Source organism: Sceloporus occidentalis, unplaced genomic scaffold, assembly GCF_023333645.1.
Source record: "Sceloporus occidentalis isolate IW3139 unplaced genomic scaffold, rSceOcc1.0.p SCAF_13, whole genome shotgun sequence".
NCBI classification, from domain to species: Eukaryota; Metazoa; Chordata; class Lepidosauria; order Squamata; family Phrynosomatidae; genus Sceloporus; species Sceloporus occidentalis.
The window spans coordinates 7,985,393-8,006,685 of record NW_028316993.1 but is presented as its reverse complement, the minus strand read 5'-3'; the positions used below and the strand labels follow the sequence as shown (position 1 = coordinate 8,006,685).

The 21,293-nt window shown below is 41.8% G+C and overlaps 3 protein-coding genes across 3 annotated transcripts; 2 read left to right on the top strand and 1 right to left on the bottom strand.

Annotated features, from left to right (window-relative positions):
- Positions 1-655: 655 nt before the first annotated feature.
- Positions 656-7,665, bottom strand: LOC149304803 (uncharacterized). The gene is made up of 5 exons (XM_089478914.1): positions 7,461-7,665; positions 6,801-6,996; positions 4,915-5,067; positions 3,424-3,558; positions 656-1,091 (listed from the first exon to the last, which is right to left on the bottom strand). Exons 1-5 carry the CDS (start codon positions 7,464-7,466, stop codon positions 970-972), a joined length of 612 nt encoding a protein of 203 aa, XP_089335040.1. The 5' UTR covers positions 7,467-7,665; the 3' UTR covers positions 656-969.
- A 1,179-nt stretch (positions 7,666-8,844) lies between these two features.
- Positions 8,845-14,437, top strand: LOC149304802 (protein NKG7-like). The gene is made up of 4 exons (XM_089478913.1): positions 8,845-9,019; positions 10,502-10,648; positions 11,663-11,797; positions 14,150-14,437. Exons 1-4 carry the CDS (start codon positions 8,845-8,847, stop codon positions 14,383-14,385), a joined length of 693 nt encoding a protein of 230 aa, XP_089335039.1. The 3' UTR covers positions 14,386-14,437.
- A 2,182-nt stretch (positions 14,438-16,619) lies between these two features.
- LOC149304801 (protein NKG7-like) lies at positions 16,620-21,181 on the top strand. Its single transcript, XM_089478177.1, has 5 exons — positions 16,620-16,720; positions 18,258-18,475; positions 19,320-19,466; positions 20,690-20,824; positions 21,102-21,181. Exons 2-5 carry the CDS (start codon positions 18,301-18,303, stop codon positions 21,158-21,160), a joined length of 516 nt encoding a protein of 171 aa, XP_089334303.1. The 5' UTR covers positions 16,620-16,720; positions 18,258-18,300; the 3' UTR covers positions 21,161-21,181.
- The last annotated feature ends 112 nt before the right edge of the window (positions 21,182-21,293 follow it).

Here is a 21,293-nt window from a genome sequence, read left to right as displayed (position 1 = left end):
CACTATGTTTGCACCCGTTTCAGGAATTGGTGTAGGAAGCGACAGCCGCAGCTTCCCCGCCATGCCTCTCTCCATCCTCCTGGCCATACCAGGAGCAGAGGAATGGCCGGGATGGAAGGAGAGGGCCAGGCTTGGAGGACTGAGACACGCCGGGATGAAAGGAGAGAGGCAGACCATGAGGACGGAGCAGGCATGGAGGTATGGCTAGGAGTCCGGGGAAGCCCCTGCCAGTGGGAACCAGGGCAGATTCGAATCCAATTTTAATCTTCCAATTTCCCACTTGGACTGAATCGACTTATTTCCAAATAAATCAATTCACACCCCACACCCCAAAAAAAAAAAAACACCATTTTACCAGTATCTTTTTGATGCAGGTTAAATGGGTAAAAATGGGTAAAAACCATGCCCTCCCTTTCCTAATTGCTTCAGCGATTTGAATTAAATGGGAACCATGGTGGTTTAAACCGGATCATTTGGAATCACAATCCGGTTTAAACCATAGTGGGAATGAGGTGTAAATCTAAGCAGCATAGGCAGTGTTGTAAATGGTGAGAGATGGGAGTTGCAATCCAACAACCTTTGGAGGACTGCATGATTATAACCTTGCATCCAATTGAGAAACATCCATTCCACAAAAGATTTTATTTGCAATGTTTGAAAGTTATCATAATTATCTGGAAGCAGTCTTTGTCCTGAAAATGAATTCTCTTTCAAGGCAGTAACTTTCTGTATTGCTGGGTGGGATGGGGACTATCTTGCAAAGGGGCAGGAAAATCCAATCGTTCAAAAAGGTAGGATCAGTACAACACAGTGTTGCATTGGAAACAGATATCCTTTCCACAGACGAAATAGCTTCTGGTTAAATGACAGCACCATTCAAGATGCCTGTTATCTGTTGAATCTTGTTCAACAGTTTATAGCTCACACACAGAAGTGTCTGTGACTGTACATAATGTAATGGCCCATGGATTACATGGCAAGATTACTGCAACCTGGTGAGTCATCTTCTCCAATCTCTTCTAGCTTTATTTCACGGTTTAACTTTTGCTCTTCAAAGTCTGTGTTCTTGCACTGTTGTAGGCTGTATACACCTTGGTGGACAAAAGTTAGAAAGGACAAATTATATTTACTTATTAAGAAAAATATTTATATTTCTCCTAACATCCAAAGATCTCAATTAAATGAGTTTAAAACAATAAATAATGATACTGATTTAAAAAGATTAAAACATATTCAATGATTTATCAACTAAAAACCAAGCAATTTAAAAGCAGTTAAAACTATGGCCCTGTACAAACGGGCCCTTTGCGGCATCATGGCAACGTGCTAGGGTTGCCTCGGGGCGGCGCGTGCACATGCCCCGCAATCCTAGCACGTCGCCATGATGCCATAGCTGTGCAGCACCGTCCAGACAGTGCTCACAGCTATGACGTCACTGCTGTGTGGTGTCCAGATGGAGCCACACAGCAGCGACATGCTCACGCCGCCACCAGAAGTTTGCAACGGCGCAAAAAGGAGCCGCTTTTCAGCACTTCTTTTGTGCAACCACACTGCATAATTTGGTTGCTGTGGCGCAGCAACGCAAAAAAGAGAGGTGACTGCTGTCCACCTCTCTCTGGTGGTCTGTACCCCACCCATGTTAAATAGTGCAACCATAAGACAGGCATAGCATGGATAAACATCAGTTAGGACTGAAGACTATAACAACAACAACAACAACATTTTGTCTTGGTGCTGAAATGATTCCTCACAGGGGAGTGCCCTGTGCCCCATAAAGGGTCCTGTACCCTCACATAGCCATGGTAAGCAGGAGATACATCAAGATCTACACGTAGATCTTCCAACAGCCACTAAGGATTTCTAACACTGCAATATCTAAAACCAGAAAATCCCATCCCCTTTTCTCAGTCCTTGGATGATTGTGTGAAAGAACTTGTGCTCTTGGTTTTGGAAGAATGAATCATAGATTTCTGGGCTGAATTCATGCTCCCAGGCACTCTGTTCCTTAAGTTGTATCAAATGTCTGCCTGATTGAGCCACTGTTCAGAACCATGTTAGTGAACCTCAGCGGTCTGGAACAACAAAGTAGATCCCATCACCCTTAAGTCTATTTTTTCATCTTCTATGTCTGTGGTCACCAACCTTTGGCTCTTATTTATTTTGGACTTCAGCTCCCGGAAGCCACAGTGAACTTGGCCAACAGTCAGGAATTATGGTAGATGAAGTCCAAAACATCTGGAAGACCAAAGGTTGCGAACCACTGCTCTATGGGATTAATTGTATAACACCCAAAGTTGCCCTAGAATTGGACTGTAAAGAACACATCCACGTTTCCTAGCCCTCAATGAGTAAGGGTGTCTGGACACATCCAGATAACCTGCTGAGACAATGGCCAACTTGTACAAGGTTTTTTATAAATTGGGATTATTTATTTATTTAGCCAAAAAATATCCACAACATTTGTACATAAACCTCAAACACAATTGTACTGAGCACGTTCTGTCATATATAAAATACGGTTTTATACACAGAAGCATGGGTTTTTTGGGGGGAGGGGGTTACATGCAAACAAAAAAGAGCAGTTTTTTTTAAAAAAAATATCCCCCCACAAAAAGGTGCCAATTGTGAAAAATTGTCCCGGTACACACCACCAGGATGTGACATCCTGGCGGTGATAGTAGGGCTCAGGACCACGCACCAACTGCATGGTCCTGAGCCCTATTACATGTGGACGGTAGAGTAATGGCAGCGTCCTGTCCACACAGGCACCACCATCTTTATGTAATGGACGCATAGCATCTGCATGTTGCTGCACATCCGTTACGTCACGAGTGCGCCATTGGCGCACTTGCGACATAACCAGGGCGCTGGGAAAAGACCCCAGAAAAAACGGGTTCTCTTAACTCCGGAGGGATGTTGCACAGTCTAGCGGCTACGGCATCCCTCCAGAGTTAAAATGGGCACCTGTAGACCGCCGTTTTCGGGTGGTCTGTCCTGTGCCATTGTCGACCATATGTAGAAATACTCATATAAACGAGAAGGAGAAAACTTTTGGATTTTTCCATCTGCACTTGCAAGTACAAGCTAAGTGGCGATTTGCATTCCTTGTGAGTTTTATTATATGAAAATTAGCCCATTTTCCAATGTGGGTTTGGACACTATCACTGGATGGGCCATATCCTGGATATTGGTTATCTTTCTGCTTTTTCATCTAAGGTAGTTTGAAAAAACATGAGATTTTTTTTTAAATCTCTGGCAGGCCATCATAATTGGTAGATGGGCCACCTTTTACTGAGGTACAAGACAAGACCTATTGCACTGAATATGATCTGTGAATGGTTTGTCTATTTGTTACTCTGGCTTCAACACCAAATTCTTACCTGCTCCTACACAAAGTCTGGTCCCACAGTGGTGGGTACTTACCTAAGATGAAGCTTAGAATACAAGCCAAGCAGCCAAAGTAGAAACCACAGAATGGTATTAGACGATTGCCATGTATGTCTACTATCGTCCTAAGCTTGATGAATGTAATCAGCAAAGTGCAGAAAAGAAAGATTCCTGCAGGCAAGGAAGACAGACCTGGGGTTATATCCATCCTCGGAGCTCATGCTTTTGGTTCTTTTCCTGTTCTAGACCATTGCTTCTCCGAGCTCCCTCCCTCCAAAGTTCATAGACTAATAGAGCTGGAAGAGACCTCAAGGGTCATCCAGTCCAACCCGATTCTGCCATGCATGAAGACACAGTCAAAGCACCCCCTGCAGATAGACATCCAGGCTCTCTCTCTAAGCAGGAGACTCCACTATAGTCAATGAAATCTCTCCTGTTCCTTTGAAGGCTCAGCAAACTATCTCTCCTTTCCACCACTTCCCACTTCTAAACTCACATTTTGATGTGGGTTTTTGGCTTATCTCCTTAATTGTTGTTTCTTAATTTGAAACCAAAGATGCACGAGGAATTTCATCTTGGTGAATTCTGGTGTGAACTGACCTGATCCTCATCTTACAGACTAATGTTCAGATTGGCGCATTTGACCTACAGATTTTGCACTCCATGTAATTTCTCAGGTCTCAGATCAAAAAATGTACCAAAAATGCATTTTTAAACACACATTTTGTGACGGGATGTATCCAAATGGTTAGGCCCAACCACAGTAGACCCAATGAATTAATGGAATCTTGGCCAATCTACATTATGTAAATCTCACTGATTCAGTAGTTTTATTCTACCCAAGGCTAACAATTAGATCTAGTCCAATATATTTTAAAATGCATACTTAGAGATGAAATGTACATGTCAATACATATTTTCTAATTAAAACATTCGGAAGGGACATGATATTTTCTCAAAGGAGGTCCATACAACCTCTGGAAATGGGGCAGGGGGAAGAGGGGCTAAAATTGGTTCCTATATGTCTTCCTCTCTGCCTGAGACAGTGGCATCACTAGGGTTGGCATCACCTAGTCCAGTAACTCATGGTATCACTCCTACATTAATGTCCTCCCATCCCACACCAGACATAATCCTTAGTAATTTTTATATTAATGTTATTCATAAATCCTAATTCCGATTTATCATCAAACGTAATGGCAATAATTGTGATATGGACAATTGGCAAAATTAGAATTAAACCTTTAAATGGCAATAACATATGCACAGCCTAAATGTATTCACATGCACATAGTTCCATGTGGTTAAAGTGAACATTTGGTAAGATGGGATGTTTTAAAATAAAAATTTAAAAGTATATTTTTTTAAAAATTAAAAATATCTAATAGCGGGTGTCTGTTTCTCAACTTTGTCTGCATGTGATACAGAGGAACCCTTCCCCATGCAAAGTCTACACTTGACCATGAGGCTTCAGTTGTATTATGTTTCCTATTCAACTCTATGGGAATCAGGCATCTCACACAATACCTGTGATGAAGTTAGCCACAGATGAAGTGAAGTTTTCATCTAGGTTGACATTCCAATCCGTAATGCAATTAAGCACTTCCCACATCGAAAGCAAAGCAATCAAACCAGAAATATCAGCTACTATAGAAAGGGCCTGGGCAGCATCTAAGAAGGCTAGTGGAAATATTAAAAGAACAATTAAGCATTGTTACAAATGTTCACTTCCTTTTTGGAATTACATAGGTAAATATGTACCAATCACATCCCAGTTTGCATTTATAGGCACATTCCGTACTGACTCTAGCTGTGTCTACACTGCAAAAGTAATGCAGTTTGATACCACTTAAACTTCCATGGCTCATTGCTATGTCATTCTGGGATATATTTTCAAGCCATACTTGAATCCATGGATAAAAAGTCTGTGGATACGGAAGGCCAACTGTATTCCTTTCTAATGCAGAATTGTAAACAATCTTGACTATTTACAATTTACACAGCAGCCATAATCAGGACTGGCCCTACCATTAGGTATGATGAAGCAACTGCCTCAGGTTGCATTGATGGCATCTTCTTGGCTGATGTGATGAATGGTTGGTGGAAAACTGTACTCCATTGCCATTATTGTAGTAAGGTTCTCATGCATGTTCAGAAAGTCTATGCATGGAATGGAGGCTGCCACCATCTTGCCCCTTGCTTCAAGATTTATGACTGACTCCTGAACAGGATGCCTAGCATTTGGGGATAATTAGTGTCTGGGTTGTCTATTTCTTAAGGGTATACCCCAGTTTTCCATATAAAATGCCTAATGTGTTTAACAATAAAATACGTTGCAACATTTACTGCGCATTTTGTGGTTAGCTTATATAAATCTGTTTACTCAGAGATTGGAAAATTCATCTTCCAAAAGGAATTTTTTTCTAGTTACTCATCATAGTGTTTTAGAAGTAATTTGCTGCCATTTTTCATGGCAGTTTTAGAAACATCTTGCAATCCTTCTTGCTTTTTCATTGATTTTCATTACTTGAAAAAGAAGCACAGGATTGTTAAGGGTTTGGCCTTAACATTTATATTTAGATGCTATAAAATGCATTCAATTACTCTTTAAAGGTAACCTTTTAAAGTAATTACAATATGTAACTGCTTACATCAATAAAATAAATTTGGACTAAGTCAGCAGTGGTAATAAAGACTTGGATGGATCCATTCATATGACAGGCGCAGCTGCCACACTGCCAAATTACTGTGGTTTAACTCCACTTCACTGTCATGGCTCCATCCTATGGAATCCTGGGATTTGTAGATCGCTGTGGCATCAGAGCTTTCTGCCAAAGCAGGCTAAATATCTATCAAAACTATAAATCCCAGAATTCCATAGCCTGGAGCCATGGCAATTGAGGCAGTGTCAAACTGCATTAATCTTGCAGTGTTGACACAGCCAATATTGTAGCGCAATGATCCCATGGCAACACCCTATGGCAGTGATGGCGAACCTATAGCACATGTGCCAGAGGTGGCACTCAGAGCCCTCTCTGTGGGCACATGTGCCGTCACCCCAGCACAAAGTTTGCCAGAGTTTGTAACTAGAAAGCCAGAGGGACACGGCACTTTGCAATATATAAGTGGGTTTTGGGCTGCAGTTTGGGCACTCGCTAAAAGGTGCACCATCACTGTCCCCTGGGATCCTGGGAGCTTAGAAAGAGCCACTTAGAATTCACAGCCATAGACCTCTAACGGCTCACCAAAGTACAAGCCCCAAGATTCCATAAGATGTTGCCATGACAGTTAAAGCAGAATACATATGGAGTATTATTTTGGTGTAATGTCTCTACATCCTTTTCAGCCAAAAGAATTAGCAATTTCGTTGTCCTAGAAGTGGGATAAAAGTAAGCCAACTATAGGTTTCTTACTGCCAGGGTCAAAGAGCTCATTACAACCATTCCGATCACAGAAGTTCCACAATCCCCTTAGAAGGTAGCCTTCTTGAAACCGGTACCAGAGCAGTAAAGGAGTCAGAGTAGAAATTATGAGCATCACAAAGGTGATGGCAGACAAGGCGCGGAAGACAGTTCTTTGGGTTTTCGGTGAGCAGTTCTTCGAGAAGATCTACAGAAAGATCAAAGTCTAGCATCAGATATTTTATTTTATCTACATATTACTCTAATTTCTGCAGATTTTTTTAAAATTTAATTTTCATTGACCTATTCAGTTACAGAAAAAGAAAATATATTTCCCACCCCTTCCCCCAATTTCCAGTTTAAATACATAACCTTTGCATTTCCTTCCTAGGACTAGACATGCTCCGGTTGATTTCTAACTCTCTTATATGTTCTTATTTCTGTGACACTACTTTATCTAGTATTCCTTTTTCTAAACCCCTCAAGCTTATATCATGAAAATTTACACTTTTATACAACATATTTCGTTCCCATTTCTTTTTTCTTCTTATCCACCGTCCAAAGGACGGGAAATATTTGACTACTTAAGTTTAAACTAATTTCCAAAATGTGGTCCTTCTCAAAAGCAAGATAGAATGATATCTCTCAGTTAAACAAGAACATCTTACGCACCATCATATCTCTCTGGAGTTACCACTAGCTTTCCACCTCTGACAACAATATGCCCCACTGCCTCCTTCTCTCCATACTCTTCAGCCGACACAACCCTGGTTGGTTTCTATGCCTGCCTTTGTGATATTGTCAATGATGTCACAGATTCTACCCAGTACCAGCCTCTCTGCAATGCCCTTAGAAACCCCCAGTTCTAATGGGAGGCATGATAGGCAAACAAGTTTCCAAATGTCCTGATTTGTCAAGAACAGCCCTGATCAGTTCTCCGTTGCCCCACTTTTTCAGCTGCTTTTAAAACATCACAGTTTCCTCTTCTCCTTCTACTTTCCCTCTCAATCCTCAGTTTAATTCAGTTGTGGCAAACTGAGCTCCAAGTGGAAGAGTATTTTGCATTCAATTAATGTGTGGGATGGGAAGAGATAGAAGGGTCAAAATCTTGCTCTTCCCAGTAGGCTCAGGCAACAGCAAACTGCTGCGGCCCATGCTAGCTTGTGCGTTCTTCCTCATTAACCTTTTTAGCCATCTTGACCACACTTTGATGTTGCTTGGCCACATATGTCCCAGTTTTCCCCTGGAAAATGTTGAGGAGCGTGAACAAGTTGTTTTTCTGGACAAGCTGTTCTTCTGATTCCCTATTCCTCACACCCAATATTCACTGTCACTCAGGATCACACTAAGCTAGGATGGGAGACAACTGGCTGAATGAAACTACGTGCGAAAGGGATCTAGGAGTCCATATAGACCACAAGTTTGCAATGCAGCAGCTGAAAAGGCCAATGCAGTTTTACGCTGCATCAATAGAAGTATAGTCTCTAGATCAAGGGAAGTAATAGTGCCACTCTATTCTGCCTTGGTCAGGCCCCACCTGGAATATTGTGTCCAGTTCTGGGCACCACAATTCAAAAGGATATTGAGAAACTGAAGCGTGACCAAAGGAGGGTGACTAAAATGGTGAAGATACAAATCTGTCTTATCTCAGCCAAGATGCTTATGGGAACCCCTTTCTCCTTTTTTCAACTGGCCTGTGAAGGAGAGAAGAACGCCAAGCATCTGCTGGACTTAGTCCCCTCTCCCACTTTCTTCTGTGTCATGTCTTATTTAGATTATAAGCCTGAAGGCATGGAAGGGTCCAGAATGTTCCATAGTTGTTACAGTAACCAAGAAGAAAGTAACAGAATTTGGAATGGAAGGAAGGTCCAGAGAAGTCTCAGTTCTCAGAGAGGAAGTCCTCAGTTGCAAACTTCTAAGTCAAGGATAAGCTCCTCTTTGTGTATTGTGCAAAAATCCTGCCAGTGAAGTCTCGGTTTGCTCCTCCATGAGGAATGGTCTTCCTTTAAGAGGAGGAAGTACAAACTGAAAGAGCCCCAAGTCTACAGGTTGAGCGATGGGGTGGAGTGAAAACTTAGCTTCAGGATTCACCATCTTCACCGTCTTCTTGCTTGTCATCACAATCATGGACCATCATTGGATCTATGTCCAGTCAGAGAGGCAGTCTTACTACAGTGGCATTTGGAAAGTCTGTAAGAAGCTGGTGTGTGCTGACATCATTGCTGTCTCACGTAAGGCGCATTTCTCCTTTTTCGCAGCTGTGGAGCCCTTGGGGCCATCTTTGTTTAGAGCATATTACAGTATATGAAGTTTTTCTACATGAGCACTGACTCAATCCTGTGTTACAAAGGGGTGGGGGATGGATGAGTTTTACTCACTGCCTCTAATCCTAGCCAAGGCTCCATATGAGTTAGTACTAGAGCGTGGAAAGGATTTTCATGGCCAAGGAGGGATTTGGAAAGAGCAGTGAGAACTGAACACTTAACACCCCTTCTGAAATCTATGCATTTGTTGCCAGTTGCTCTATGGTACCCAATTTAAGGTATTAGCATTGCCATACTGAGCTCTACATTAAGCTCAAGATCCAGATTTTTCAAGGACCACCTAAGACAGTACTAACCTACCAGGAATTTTAATTCAGCTGCAGAAGCTCTGTCATGCCTTGGAGTAGTGTGGCCTGTAGGGCTACCATATAGACAGGGCTTTCCCAGGGGTAATAGCCTATTAAAATGGTGAAGGGTCTGGAAACCATAAAGTCCTATGAGGAACGACTTAGGGAGCTGGGGATGTTTAGTCTGGAGAAGAGAAAGCTAAGAGGTGATATGATAGTATTTGAAGGAATGACATATTGAGGAGGGAGCAAGCTTGTTTTCTGCTGCTCCAGAGAACAGGACCCGGAACAATGGGTGCAAGCTCCAGGAAAAGAGATTCCACCTCAACATTAGGAAGAACTTCCTGACAGTAAGGGCTGTTTGACAGTGGGACACACTCCCTCGGAGAATGATGGAGTCTCCTTCCTTGGAGTTCTTTAAACAGAGTCTGGATGGCCATCTGTTGGGGGTGCTTTGATTGTGATTTCCTGCATGGCAGAATGGGGTTGGATTGGATGGCCCTTGGGGTTTCTTCCACCTCTATGATTCTATACTCCTTCTTTTCTTCCTCCTCTTTTCCTCCTCCTCTTCCATGGCCACCACCATCAGTATAGCCAGATTTGAGAGCCTAGATTCAGGACCTTCCAAAGCAAGGCACAGCAACCATGATAGGATTCATAAATTCAGCAGAGATTCTTCACTGTAAAGAACTGTTGGGACAATCTTGGGGTTAGCTCTCTCAACAGGCTTGGCTTTCTCTTGCCGGTGATACATTCCATTCACAGGTAAGGCATTTAGCACTTTGACACAGATCTGGCATCTTGATGTGGAATATTATGGAGAAATATTCATTCTACTACTGTACTTTAGTATTATCCATACTGCTTTAGCCAGCTACATGTGAAATAGATACAGCAGAGACCTACCACATCACAGACATATGGTACATGACAAATAATTAGAAATGCATGCTTTCTCGGTACAGATTTTAGACATAGAAAGAGAGGCATGTGCTTGCCTGTTTTTGTGTTTGTGTGTGTAAAGAAAGACAGAATAATACTGCAATTTCCCTTTCTCGGTCTATAACAAGTTGCCTTTTCTTCTAATCCCTTTCTATCACAGCCAATGTTCAAGGTGCAAAAACACTGTTGGTTATGGCTCTTTTTTCCGGATTTGTTGGCGTTTCATTTATGACATTCACCTACCGCTATTCCTCAAGCTTTACAATATACCGGTACCTCATTTCAGCAATGGGATCTTTTATCACAGGTAAAAATATCACATTTCAATTCACATATTACCGAATTCTACTGAGTGAGATCCTTTTAGCTGGAGATGCCAGTGGTTAAATATCTTTGGTTATTATTTTAATGGTTGAAAACCATATTTTCCAATTGACAGAAACCAGGAGGAAGAGAATCCTGTAGAGATAAAGAAGCCTTGCAATTTGGGTCTGTTTTTGTGCAAAATATGCTTGGTTTTTTTTGGTGTAGGAAACAACATTTTCTGCGTGGAAAATTGTTCTCCTCCATAGAAAATCCTGTTTGCTGCACAACAAATTGCAAATTCTGTGCAGAATAGGTTCCCAACTGTACCATTTTCTATACAGGAAATAGCATTTCCTGTACAGAAAACAATATTTCAGTTCATAGATTACACATTCATAATTGCTTTAGTGAATTCCTGCCAACAGCAACAAGAGTGAGAGATGAGAAGAGACCAAGAGTCCTTTATAATTATGGATTTGTAAGAACTAAGTCATAGTAACATCTGTAAAGCCAAGCAGTAGTGAGAAAGTGGGTACCAGATAGCATGTTGCTTAGTGCCATGGGATGTGTTAAATTATATGTGGAGGCAGAATGGGTAGCAAATGCTCTCAAGAAGAAAGAGGCCTCTCCTCTAGAGTCTGGCTCCACACATTAACATACTAATCCCAATATCTGGTTTACTGCCTCTAGTTCAAAGGCTAGGCAACCTTCATTTGGTTGTTAAAGGGCACACTGCGGGCACACAGCACAACTGAGGCTGCCTCCTGAGGGCACTCATCTGCCATTCTGAGCAATCCGTCAGGAGTCAACATCACTAATGCTGTGTTGGAGCACAGGTTCCATGCAACAAAGTTTTGAAATAGATGGATAGATGATAGATAGATAGATAGATAGATAGATAGATAGATAGATAGATAGATAACAGCTCTCAAATGTAGCATTCCCTGAATATCTGTGATCTCTCTCAAGCATCTCTGGGAGCTGCACATTGACATTTCCCTCATGTTTTCCACAGCTGCCTTGGTCTTTTTAGCCCTGAGTGTTTACACCATCCGCATCTCCACCCATGGAATCGTCAGAACAGGGAAAGTCACATACCAGTGGGCTTTCTACATTGCCTGGGCAAGCTGTCCTCTCTTCATTTTGTGTGGTGAGATGGAGGAATATTATAGATTTGTGCTTCTCATGTGGGATCTGGCAAGAAGATTGCTGCTTTCATTCTGGCAGGAACCTGCTGGAAGAGAGTGGATATATCAGCTAGATGTTGAATGCTGAATGTTTCAGCTGAATGACACTTAAGGGCAGTTTGATGGTGGGATCAGTTATCTAGAGACGACCGACCCCCAAACAAATACAATTTAAAACAATACAAAAGCATATAAAGTATATAAATATAATTTTTTTAAAGAAACAACTAAACAATTTAAAAAGTTAAAACAATCATACATTTAACATTTTAAATGTATTAAAAACTCCAAACTACCTTAAAATCTGAATTGCACCTTATTTGAAACCCAAATCTTGTCAGTTTGAAAAAGCCTAACGGCACAAGGATGTTTTTATCTGCCACGTTTTCCAAATGTGGAGAAACCATGACAAGAAGAATCCTGAGCTGATGAGAAACTTTGCGGTTTGGAATTTATTTAGTGTAAAATTCACAGATGGTTGTTTTGTGCAGAAAACAGCATGATCTGCGCATGAAACAATATTTAGTTGATGCTTGATTTACTTTCCATAAGTTTAGAGTTACAGTGAAGGAAAGGGAAAGGAAGTAGAGAAGAATGAGAGGATAAGTGTAGGTTAAAATAAAAGTGGAAAGGTAGAAGAAATAGAGAGAGGATTTGTTTTGTTTTCCTATTCCTTTTGGGAACTCACATAACTTAATTTTAGGATTATTTTTTTAGACGTGGATCAAAATATCATCATTTTCCTCAGATGGAAAGACTTTGATATGCGAAATAATGAGGGGACAATTGAACTCTGTCACCACATTTTGGAATTTCAGCACAACTTCATAATTGCCAACATGGCTGTGTTTAAGCAGAATGAGTACATGAAACATAAGAGATATGCATGCACCCAAAGTGCTATACCTTCTAAAATAATATCATTTTTTACTTGCATGCAGAAGATTAGTGCCTAGGTGGCCACTCAAGTCTGGAAGCACCCCCATAGTCTAATATTTTTAAAGTCATTTTGGTTCGAAACAAAATATGATGATGTGAGGCAGAGAGACAGTATTTTTCAGGGCAGGAGTTCATCAAGTGCTGGAGATAATAGCCCAAATGTTATAGAGGGAACCAAGCAAATAGCTCAAAAATCCAACAGCGTGGAAGACATATAAGAGGAATGGCTCATTGTCTTACTGTATATGCTCATGTATAAGTCTAGAAATTTAGGTAAAAAAATTGACCCCAAGAAACTGATTTGACTTATCCACGGGTCAATGTAAGTATTGTATCTTAAATCTTATTTAAAAGAAGGCACCATCTCCTGATGAAAACCAAGAGTATAATATGGGAAGCACTGACCCCCTCTACTCTCTTATCCATCCAATCTTAAGAGTAAGCACACAGAGTTATGTCTGCTGGAATTTTATAAGTTATTTGACATTGTTTTGCTTTGCTTCATCCTTTAGATCGTTTGCTATATGCCCCTAAATTTTACCCGTGACTTATCCATGGGTCATAGCAAAATCCATAATTTTGGCCTCAAAACTTGCCCTCGACTTATACATGAGGTCGACTTATAGTCAAGTATATACAGTAGAAGTCTCTATGCTGAAGCACAGAGCTTGGGAAATAAGCAGGATGAACTTGAATTCTTAGCACAGCAAAGCAAATATGATATAATAGGCATCACTGAAACCTGGTGGGATGAGTGCCATGATTGGAATGTAGTAACGGAGGTAAGAAATACACTCATCCCTCCATATTTGCAGATTTGATATTTGCAGATTTGATTATTCGTAGATTTGATTAATATGTTCTCTCTAGGAATATCTAGGTCCTCCATTGCAACTCTATGGTCAACTTTAATTAAAAGTTGCACTGAAAGACCTAGAGATTCCTAGAGAGGATACTCTACTAGGCATTTGTAGCTCCTCCAGCGCAGTTCTATGGTCAGTGTCTATCGGACGTTGACCACAGAGTTGCATTGGAGAATCTAGAGATTCCTAGAGAGGTGTCCTCTCAGGTAAAAACATGGTATTCTTATTATTTGCGGTTTTTCCATAGTCACAGGGATCTTGTGCCCCTAACCCTATATGGAGGGACAAGTGTATATGCTAATAAATATAAGAGGATAATGACATTGTGGGATTAGGAACATCTCCAGATGTTCTCATCCTTCTTCAACACTGGCTATGCACATTAATTCTGATGGGAGTTGCCCCCCCAACAAAATCTGGAGGCCTACTCAATCCATGCCTCTGCCCCCCCCCCAAAAGAACCCAAAAGATTCCACCATCTCACTTGCTTCCTCTGGTTCTTTCTCCTTGCAGGTTTTTGTGGACTGATGGCTCACCAGCAGGTTCTGATGCAAGCAACTGCCTTGTCCGACAAAGAAAGCACGACCAGCACCTCCTCCACAAGCTGGATCACTGCTTCATCCAGCTCTGTTGAAGAACAGGGCAAAAAGAAACAGGGGGAGGAAGATCAAGAAGAACAAACAGGGTCCGAAGACAATAGTACAGATAGTAGAAAACTTTCTAGTCCTACACTTTCTGTAGTTGTGTAATGAGGAAGGAGTGATTTACAGCGATTTACTGATTCCTCTCACATATTGCATATGAGAGAAGAACTGTGTGTCAAGATGGGTGAAAGTGATGCTGGCGGGAGAGGTTCACAGTATGCCCCAATTGCCCTTTCTTGCCTTTATTAAAGACTGAATTATTGTATCTGATTCTTTTGGTTGTGATTTCTAGTTTTCTGCTTTTTAAAGCATGTATTTCAAATTGTTTTAACGCCGCCCTTCTTTCTTCATTGTCTTTTTCTTCTATTTCCCCTCCAAAAATTCTCTAAACAGCTAATACTGTCAACTGTTGTGATTGTCATTGTTAACTGGCATCGAGTAGACTTCATCTTATGGCAACCTTATGAATGGGAGAGCTTCATGCCACCCTATCCTCAACTGACCTCTTGCAGACTCAGGGCCATGGCTTCCTCCATTGAGTTTATCCATCTGTAATGTGGCCTTCCTCTTTCCCCACTGTCTTCTATCCTATCAAGCGTTATTGTCATTTGAAGTGTGTCATGTCATCTCAGAATGTGTCCAAAGTATTGCATTCTTGGAACCTATTTATTTGTCTTTTTTGCTGTCCCCAGTATCCATAGAACTCCTCTCTTCAGAGCCAACTGTTGTGATACATAGACTGAGAAGTAACCTAAAACTTTCCATAGATAGTGACCCTTACCTTAGCTTAACTATTTCTGAAGCTACTCCTGCCCTTCCACATGAAAAGGAAGTAATAATAATAATAATAATAATAATAATAATAATAATAATAATTTATATTTCCCACCTCTCCCTGCGGATCGAGGCGGGATTGCAACAATAGAAACAACATTACAAGATTTAAAAACTACAATTTCATATAAAATACACCCAATAAAACAGTAAAACTGCTATCAATACAATACATAGACTAAATCATCATTTAAAATATATATCTCTACAAACAGAGGTGGGGTATTTCTAACTCTCTTATAGCAGATGGGGTGGATAGGCCTGCCAGAAGAGATCCGTTGTTAAGTGCCTTCTTTAAGGCATCTAAGGTGGCAATGAGACGGATCTCCTCCGGCAAGCCATTCCATAATTTAGGAGCTACGGCAGTAAATGTCCTGTGGGAAGTTGTTGTTAACCTGGTGTTTGCATACTCTAATACGTTCTTCCCGGTTGTTCTGAGAGTGTGGGGTGGATTGTGTAGGGAAAGGCATTCTCTCAAGTAACTCGGGCCCAAGCCATGTAGGGCTTTAAAAGTAATAACCAACATTTTTTCTGCAGCAAGTGTTGATTTATCCCTGCACAGAGAGAGAATACACCTACCAAAAAGTATATATATTTAGGGCAATGCCACAAAAAGTGGCAGTAAGATCCCATATTTCCACAGTGATGCCAACTGTCTTAGAACTCTTAGAGATTAAAAATGGCTAAAGTGTATTGAGATTATGGCGTAGTGGTGTGCATTGGACTATGATTCTGGAGAACAGGGTTGGATTTCTTGCTCAGCCATGAAACTCACTGAGTGACTATGTCACACGCAAGTTACACATTCTCAGCCTCAAGGGAAGGCCGTGGCAAACCTTCTCTGAACAAATATTGCCAGAAAACCCCTTAGGGTCAGAAGCGATTTGAAGGTACACAACAACAGTCTGAAATATAACAACTTGATGGAGCATTCTTTAAATTTTGTTGAAATCAAATTGAAATCTCCCCCTTCTTTCTCTTCCGCCATCTGTTAAGTTTGTGTATGAGGGGATTAAAAGTCCCAGAATCCCCATAGCTTGGATATTCTGGGAGTTGGCATCTAAAAAGGACTTTTTGCAAGCCCTGGCAGCTTCACCTTCAGCGGCATATCAGGCTGCAATTAAAAGCAAAAGAGCAAGGTCAGTTTAGGGGAAACAACGATCACACCTTCATTGTGGGAGCAAGATGTCTTTAGTGGAAAGGGGTTAGAAAATAGCTCATCCCCACAGAAGCCACACAATTGCAGTTGGTGTGGTGGAGAAATGAGTGTTAAAAGCACTGCAGAACAACTGGGGGAGTGTGAAGTGACAGGAAATAGTTCACAAATGGAGTTGAGGCAGATTAAACAGAACCATTGACAAAGACCCCCAAAGAGAGAAGCTCAGTTTTGGTGGCTCTACCTGACTCATCCTTTGAAATCAACAGCTTTGGGCTGACCAAAAAGTCCACACCTCCGATCAAACGTCAAGCCAGCAGCAGACGTCACTCTCTTTGGTTCTCACGAGACAGCATCTTCCCAAGCAGTCTTTCTGCAAGAAGATTCAAGTAAGGACAGAAAGAGGTCTGGTGCTCTCCAACCTTAGGAAAGAGGGAGAATTACAAAGTAGTAAGTACCACCTTGTTCAATATGCATCTTTCCTTTCTGCCCTTGATAGTTACTTGCAACCTTACTCGCCACTACCCTAAGCCCATCTCAGATAAGGTTCTAGACAGCAGCTTGGAGAACCCTCTTGTCTCTTCTCCCATGGCTTCCGAGGGTCAAATCACACCCGAAGGGAAATGCTTATTTCATGCCATTTCGGCACAGTTGCTATTTGCAAATGAAACCCGGCTTTACCTCGCACTAAGAAAAAAGCAAGCTAATTTGCCGTACAATGTACTTCATGAAACTGGAATAAAAATGGCAGTCAAAAAATATCACTAGGGCTTTCTTTGGAATTTGGATGCCAGCTGCTGAAGAAGCAAGTCACACATCAAAATTGAAAATCTAACCTGGAAAATAGGTTGCTTTTTTTGGCAATGCCAAGTGCTACTGGAGAAGCTGCAAAGCAACCTTTGGCTGTGTGCTTTTGTGCTTCTCTTTTCAAGAAACTGTCCTGGAAATCCAGGAAGGCGATGACGGCTGTTTTCTCTTGGCTACACCTGGGCACCCCATACATTCCCTCTGCCACCCTTCCCCTGCCATTTGTAGCAGGCTTACAGCAAGGAGGGGCACTTTGCAAAGGATCTCAAGGATAGATGTCTGCCCAAGGACTGAAAAGTACATACACACAGGGACGTAGCCAAGGGGTCCGGACACCCCCTTCCGTTAGATACAATAAATGGTGTGTGCTGCCGTGCTGCTGCACCCAAGCCCCATTATAATGATGGCACTTAGTCGGGACCCTCCCTTCCCAAAATCCTGGCTACGTCCCTGATACACATGCATAATTTTAGGGTGCATGTGCATATGTCAGCAACAGACTTCTGGCCAACATTTGGTTGGACTCTTTTGACTGTCCCAGCATCCATAAATTAAAAAGTTGGTTCATTGCTAGCAGTATTTGTCTCCTTTTCCTCTCAAATGAGAGCCAGGGCTGCTGTTTCTGATCTCAATAAGACCCCAAAGGTGTGAAAAAAGTCTCCAGGAAGTGGCTTGAGGTGAAACACACGGCCTACTCTGCAAAAGCTGCTGCAAATATCAAATTCATCTCTACAAGGCAACTCAAGATAGTTATCATGTTTGTATCTCAGCCCTCCAACCATTTTAAAACTCTCCTATGGGGAATCTTAGGTAGGGCTGGTACCAAGTTTGGAGAGGCATTCACACAGTGTTATCTTATGGACTCCTCTTGTGTCACAGCTTCTGCACATCTTCATCACATGTTGGTAGCAGCTGGAAATGCTGAGTTGCCCTAGGGCACTGCAGGAAATATACAGGACAGTCCAATTTGGAGACGTGATGGAGGGGCAAAGATGACACATCTAGTTGTCAGATCTGCAAGGAAGCCCTGTGTTCCTTGAAATCTTACCTGGGATTCCTAGACATATGAATATCCCAGGAAGATGCTGTGAGGGTTTCTATGTCTTCAGTATGCTTTTTGGGACTTTCCATCCATGCGTTAAATGCCATTCTCTTGTTCTTTCCCCTATTGTTCTTCCAGGTCAGAATCCAGCCCAAAAGAACTCATCTCGAGCAAGCCAAGGATGCTGGCTTGCAGAATCTTCAGTGTGCTGCTGACATCCATCAGTCTGGTTCTTCTGCTGATGGCGCTGATCACTGACTACTGGATAGTGGCCAGTGATGGAATAGACATCATGCACAGCGGGCTCTGGCAAGTGTGCAGAGATGGGAACTGCTTTGTACCAAATATAACTTATGGTAAGGAGCAGTGAGGCAAAATTCTAAATGTTATGAAAGAGTCTCAAGAGGGATTGACATTCCCATAAGAGATTGCAAATGAGCCCCTCAAAATTACTACTCTTTTTAAAGAAAATGCTAGCCTGTGTACCTGTATGTTCCTTGGCTAGGAAAAGAGAGATCTTGGATCCACATGTGTGTAGTGTATCGCTCACACACATTGCTCTGTGCCCTCAAAGCAGCTGTTAGACCCCATTTACTGGCCAAAGGAGAAACAGGGGGAGGCATTGAGATACAGCTGGTCTGGCTGAAATTCTGCACCCAAAGGGAAGAGAAATAAGGTCACACTCCCACAAGCAGAACTTCATTCCTATTGTGTCATTGTGTCATCACCTTTCCCTGTACTCCCCTGTTTATTAAGAAGACTTGACAGTGGCTCCAGAGCATGAACAGCTACTGGAGGTGTGTTTGTGGAAGGAGTTAGTGAATACCTCTTTGGAAGATCTCTGGAAAAAAAGCAAACACATGCATAACCCTGAGTTTTGCATATGTGTGGCACCAACAGGATTCCAGTAAAGATCATTTAAATAAAAATTGTCCATCTTATCACAGTGGAGAAGGCTATGACCTTCTTCTTCTGGAATGGTATCTGCAGGGACAGGGGTAAATATGACAGAGGCACAGAAAGCACACTGATCTTCATTGGATTGATTGGAAGGCAAGGCAATTAAAACGTCAAGCAAAGTTCACAAATCTTTATCTAGGCAGACTCTTGGGTCCCATCACATCACTGCAATAAGGAGTGAATTTTAAATAAATGAACAAATCCCTAGTTAACCATACACATCTGTGCTTTCCTTTACAGACTACATTATAGCAACACGTACATTCTTGATCATGGCCTCTCTGACAACCCTGGCTGCAGTCATTGTTCTCGTTGCCTCCTTCATGCCTTACAATTGTGGTGTTTTGGACAAGCCCTTGAATGCTTCTGTGGCTGCCATCATAGCTGGTAGGTGTACTCACTCAAGAGCGAGTGTCTCTGGTCATGGCAGGAGGAGGGGAAAGGATAGTCCTCTGTTTGAAGGGCTACCACCTTCCCTGCTTAATCATGAAAAGGGCTACTCACTAGCCTTGTCCTACTTTGCAGGGCTGTTGTGACAGTAGCTGGTGTGGGAGAATCAGTGATGCCAGCTTGCATTTCTTCAAGGAAGGGTTTAATAAATATGGAAAACAGGGATGGGCAACTGTGGATGGCCTGGGGGCCAACCCAGGAGACTTTGGAAGACTGCACACATACATGTGCCACCAAGAAAAGGAAGAAGTCCTAAAATGTCCACAAAGGGACATAGGGTAGCCATATGATGTTTTTAGCCTTCCCACCCACTGGCCTTGTTTTTGTTTTAAGTATCTCTGGGCAGAAATTCCTAACTACCCTGAATCCTCTGCTGAGAGAAATTGAAGCATAAGGGGGAGATGGGGGATGACTACAGACCACTTCGGGGACCATTCCCCCCAATTTATTGAGAATTCTTAAAATGTAGAAATTTATATTCCCAAATTTATTGCTTTCCCCAAAGTACGGCTCATAAATACAAGCCATGGACCACATTCGGCCCACTCTGATGGCGGGAGAAAAGTGGGGTAGAAATTGAATAATGAAATAAATAAGTTCTTTGTTGCTTTTTAATTATTGGAGAGAATAGGTGTATTAAAAAACGACAACACCAGACTGAATAAATTGTTCACACATCAATTCAAAATGTATTAGAATGCCCTTTCAAAAATAACTAGAAAGTGCAGTGGAACCTTAGTATCCGCCGGGGTTTGGTTCCAGGATTCCCCCGTGGATCACAAAATCCGTGGATGCTCAAGTCCCATTAAATATAATGGCAGAGTAAAATGGTGTCCCTCATATAAAATGGAAAATCGAGGTTTGCCATTTGGAATTTATACGTTTTAAAAAACATTTTCAAGCCATGGATGCTTGAATCGGTGGATAAAAAAAATCAGTGGATAAGGAAGGCTAGCTGTAATTAGAAAGTGTTCCTTGTTGAACACCAAAAGGGAAAATAACCCTTTCCTGTGCATTATTTGACTTTTCCAATGTAACTTTCCTTTTGACATGTAGCTACATTACTTCCAAGCAACTCCTTCATTTCAGGCTCTGCTAAAAATGCTGGTAAGAATCAGATTTCCATCAGCTCCACTGACTTCCTTTCTGTTGCTTTGTAGGATTGTTCAATCTCACAGCCCTTGCTGTATTCACTGCTGAATCCTGGCAGAAGAATGGGAACCCACAAATCCGAGTCACTTTCGAATGGTCTTTCTACCTTGGCTGGGCAGCATTTCCCATGCTTCTATTAGCTGGTGAGTCTACTGGCTAAAAAAGGAAAAGTGAAATACAAAGGAAGGCCAAACCCATCAGTTTGGTTTTTGGCGGGTGCATATGTTTATTTAGAGCGTTTATACCCTGTCCTTCAGCCAAAAGGGCCCCAAAAATAGTGGAAGATGACATGTTATAGTTCCCTAGCATTTCCTTCTTATGCAGCTCTGGAGTTTGATAAGCAAAATGTATACATGCCCAGCTCAAGCTGTACAAGCTTATTTCTCTTTCTTCTCTCTCTCTCTCCCCTTTTCCTTGCAGGTATATTCAGTCTGGTTGCTCACCTGTGCTCTCCACGTTCTGGTTACAACAACATTTGAGCTCCTGGACCCAAAGATACAACGGCAACAACTCCAGGAGGTCATAGTGCAAACCAGTGGCAGCTGGTGGCTTCGATAACAATGTGGTGGTGAAGCTCCTCTGTATTTTAATCCAGATCGTAAAGGATCTTTT

Bases quoted from the DNA above. Each gene is read 5' to 3' on its own strand.
- LOC149304802 (XM_089478913.1), top strand. From the start codon at position 8,845: ATGGGGTGGAGTGAAAACTTAGCTTCAGGATTCACCATCTTCACCGTC. The intron at 9,020-10,501 runs GTAAGGCGCATT...TTTCTATCACAG, and splicing joins TGACATCATTGCTGTCTCAC to CCAATGTTCAAGGTGCAAAA. The intron at 11,798-14,149 runs GTGAGATGGAGG...TTCTCCTTGCAG, and splicing joins TCCTCTCTTCATTTTGTGTG to GTTTTTGTGGACTGATGGCT.
- LOC149304803 (XM_089478914.1), bottom strand. The intron at 3,559-4,914 runs GTATTGTGTGAG...CCTTGCCTGCAG, and splicing joins TGTGGCTAACTTCATCACAG to GAATCTTTCTTTTCTGCACT. The intron at 1,092-3,423 runs GTAAGTACCCAC...TTGTCCACCAAG, and splicing joins TATTCTAAGCTTCATCTTAG to GTGTATACAGCCTACAACAG.
- LOC149304801 (XM_089478177.1), top strand. From the start codon at position 18,301: ATGCTGGCTTGCAGAATCTTCAGTGTGCTGCTGACATCCATCAGTCTG. The intron at 19,467-20,689 runs GTAGGTGTACTC...GTTGCTTTGTAG, and splicing joins TGTGGCTGCCATCATAGCTG to GATTGTTCAATCTCACAGCC. The intron at 20,825-21,101 runs GTGAGTCTACTG...TTTTCCTTGCAG, and splicing joins TCCCATGCTTCTATTAGCTG to GTATATTCAGTCTGGTTGCT.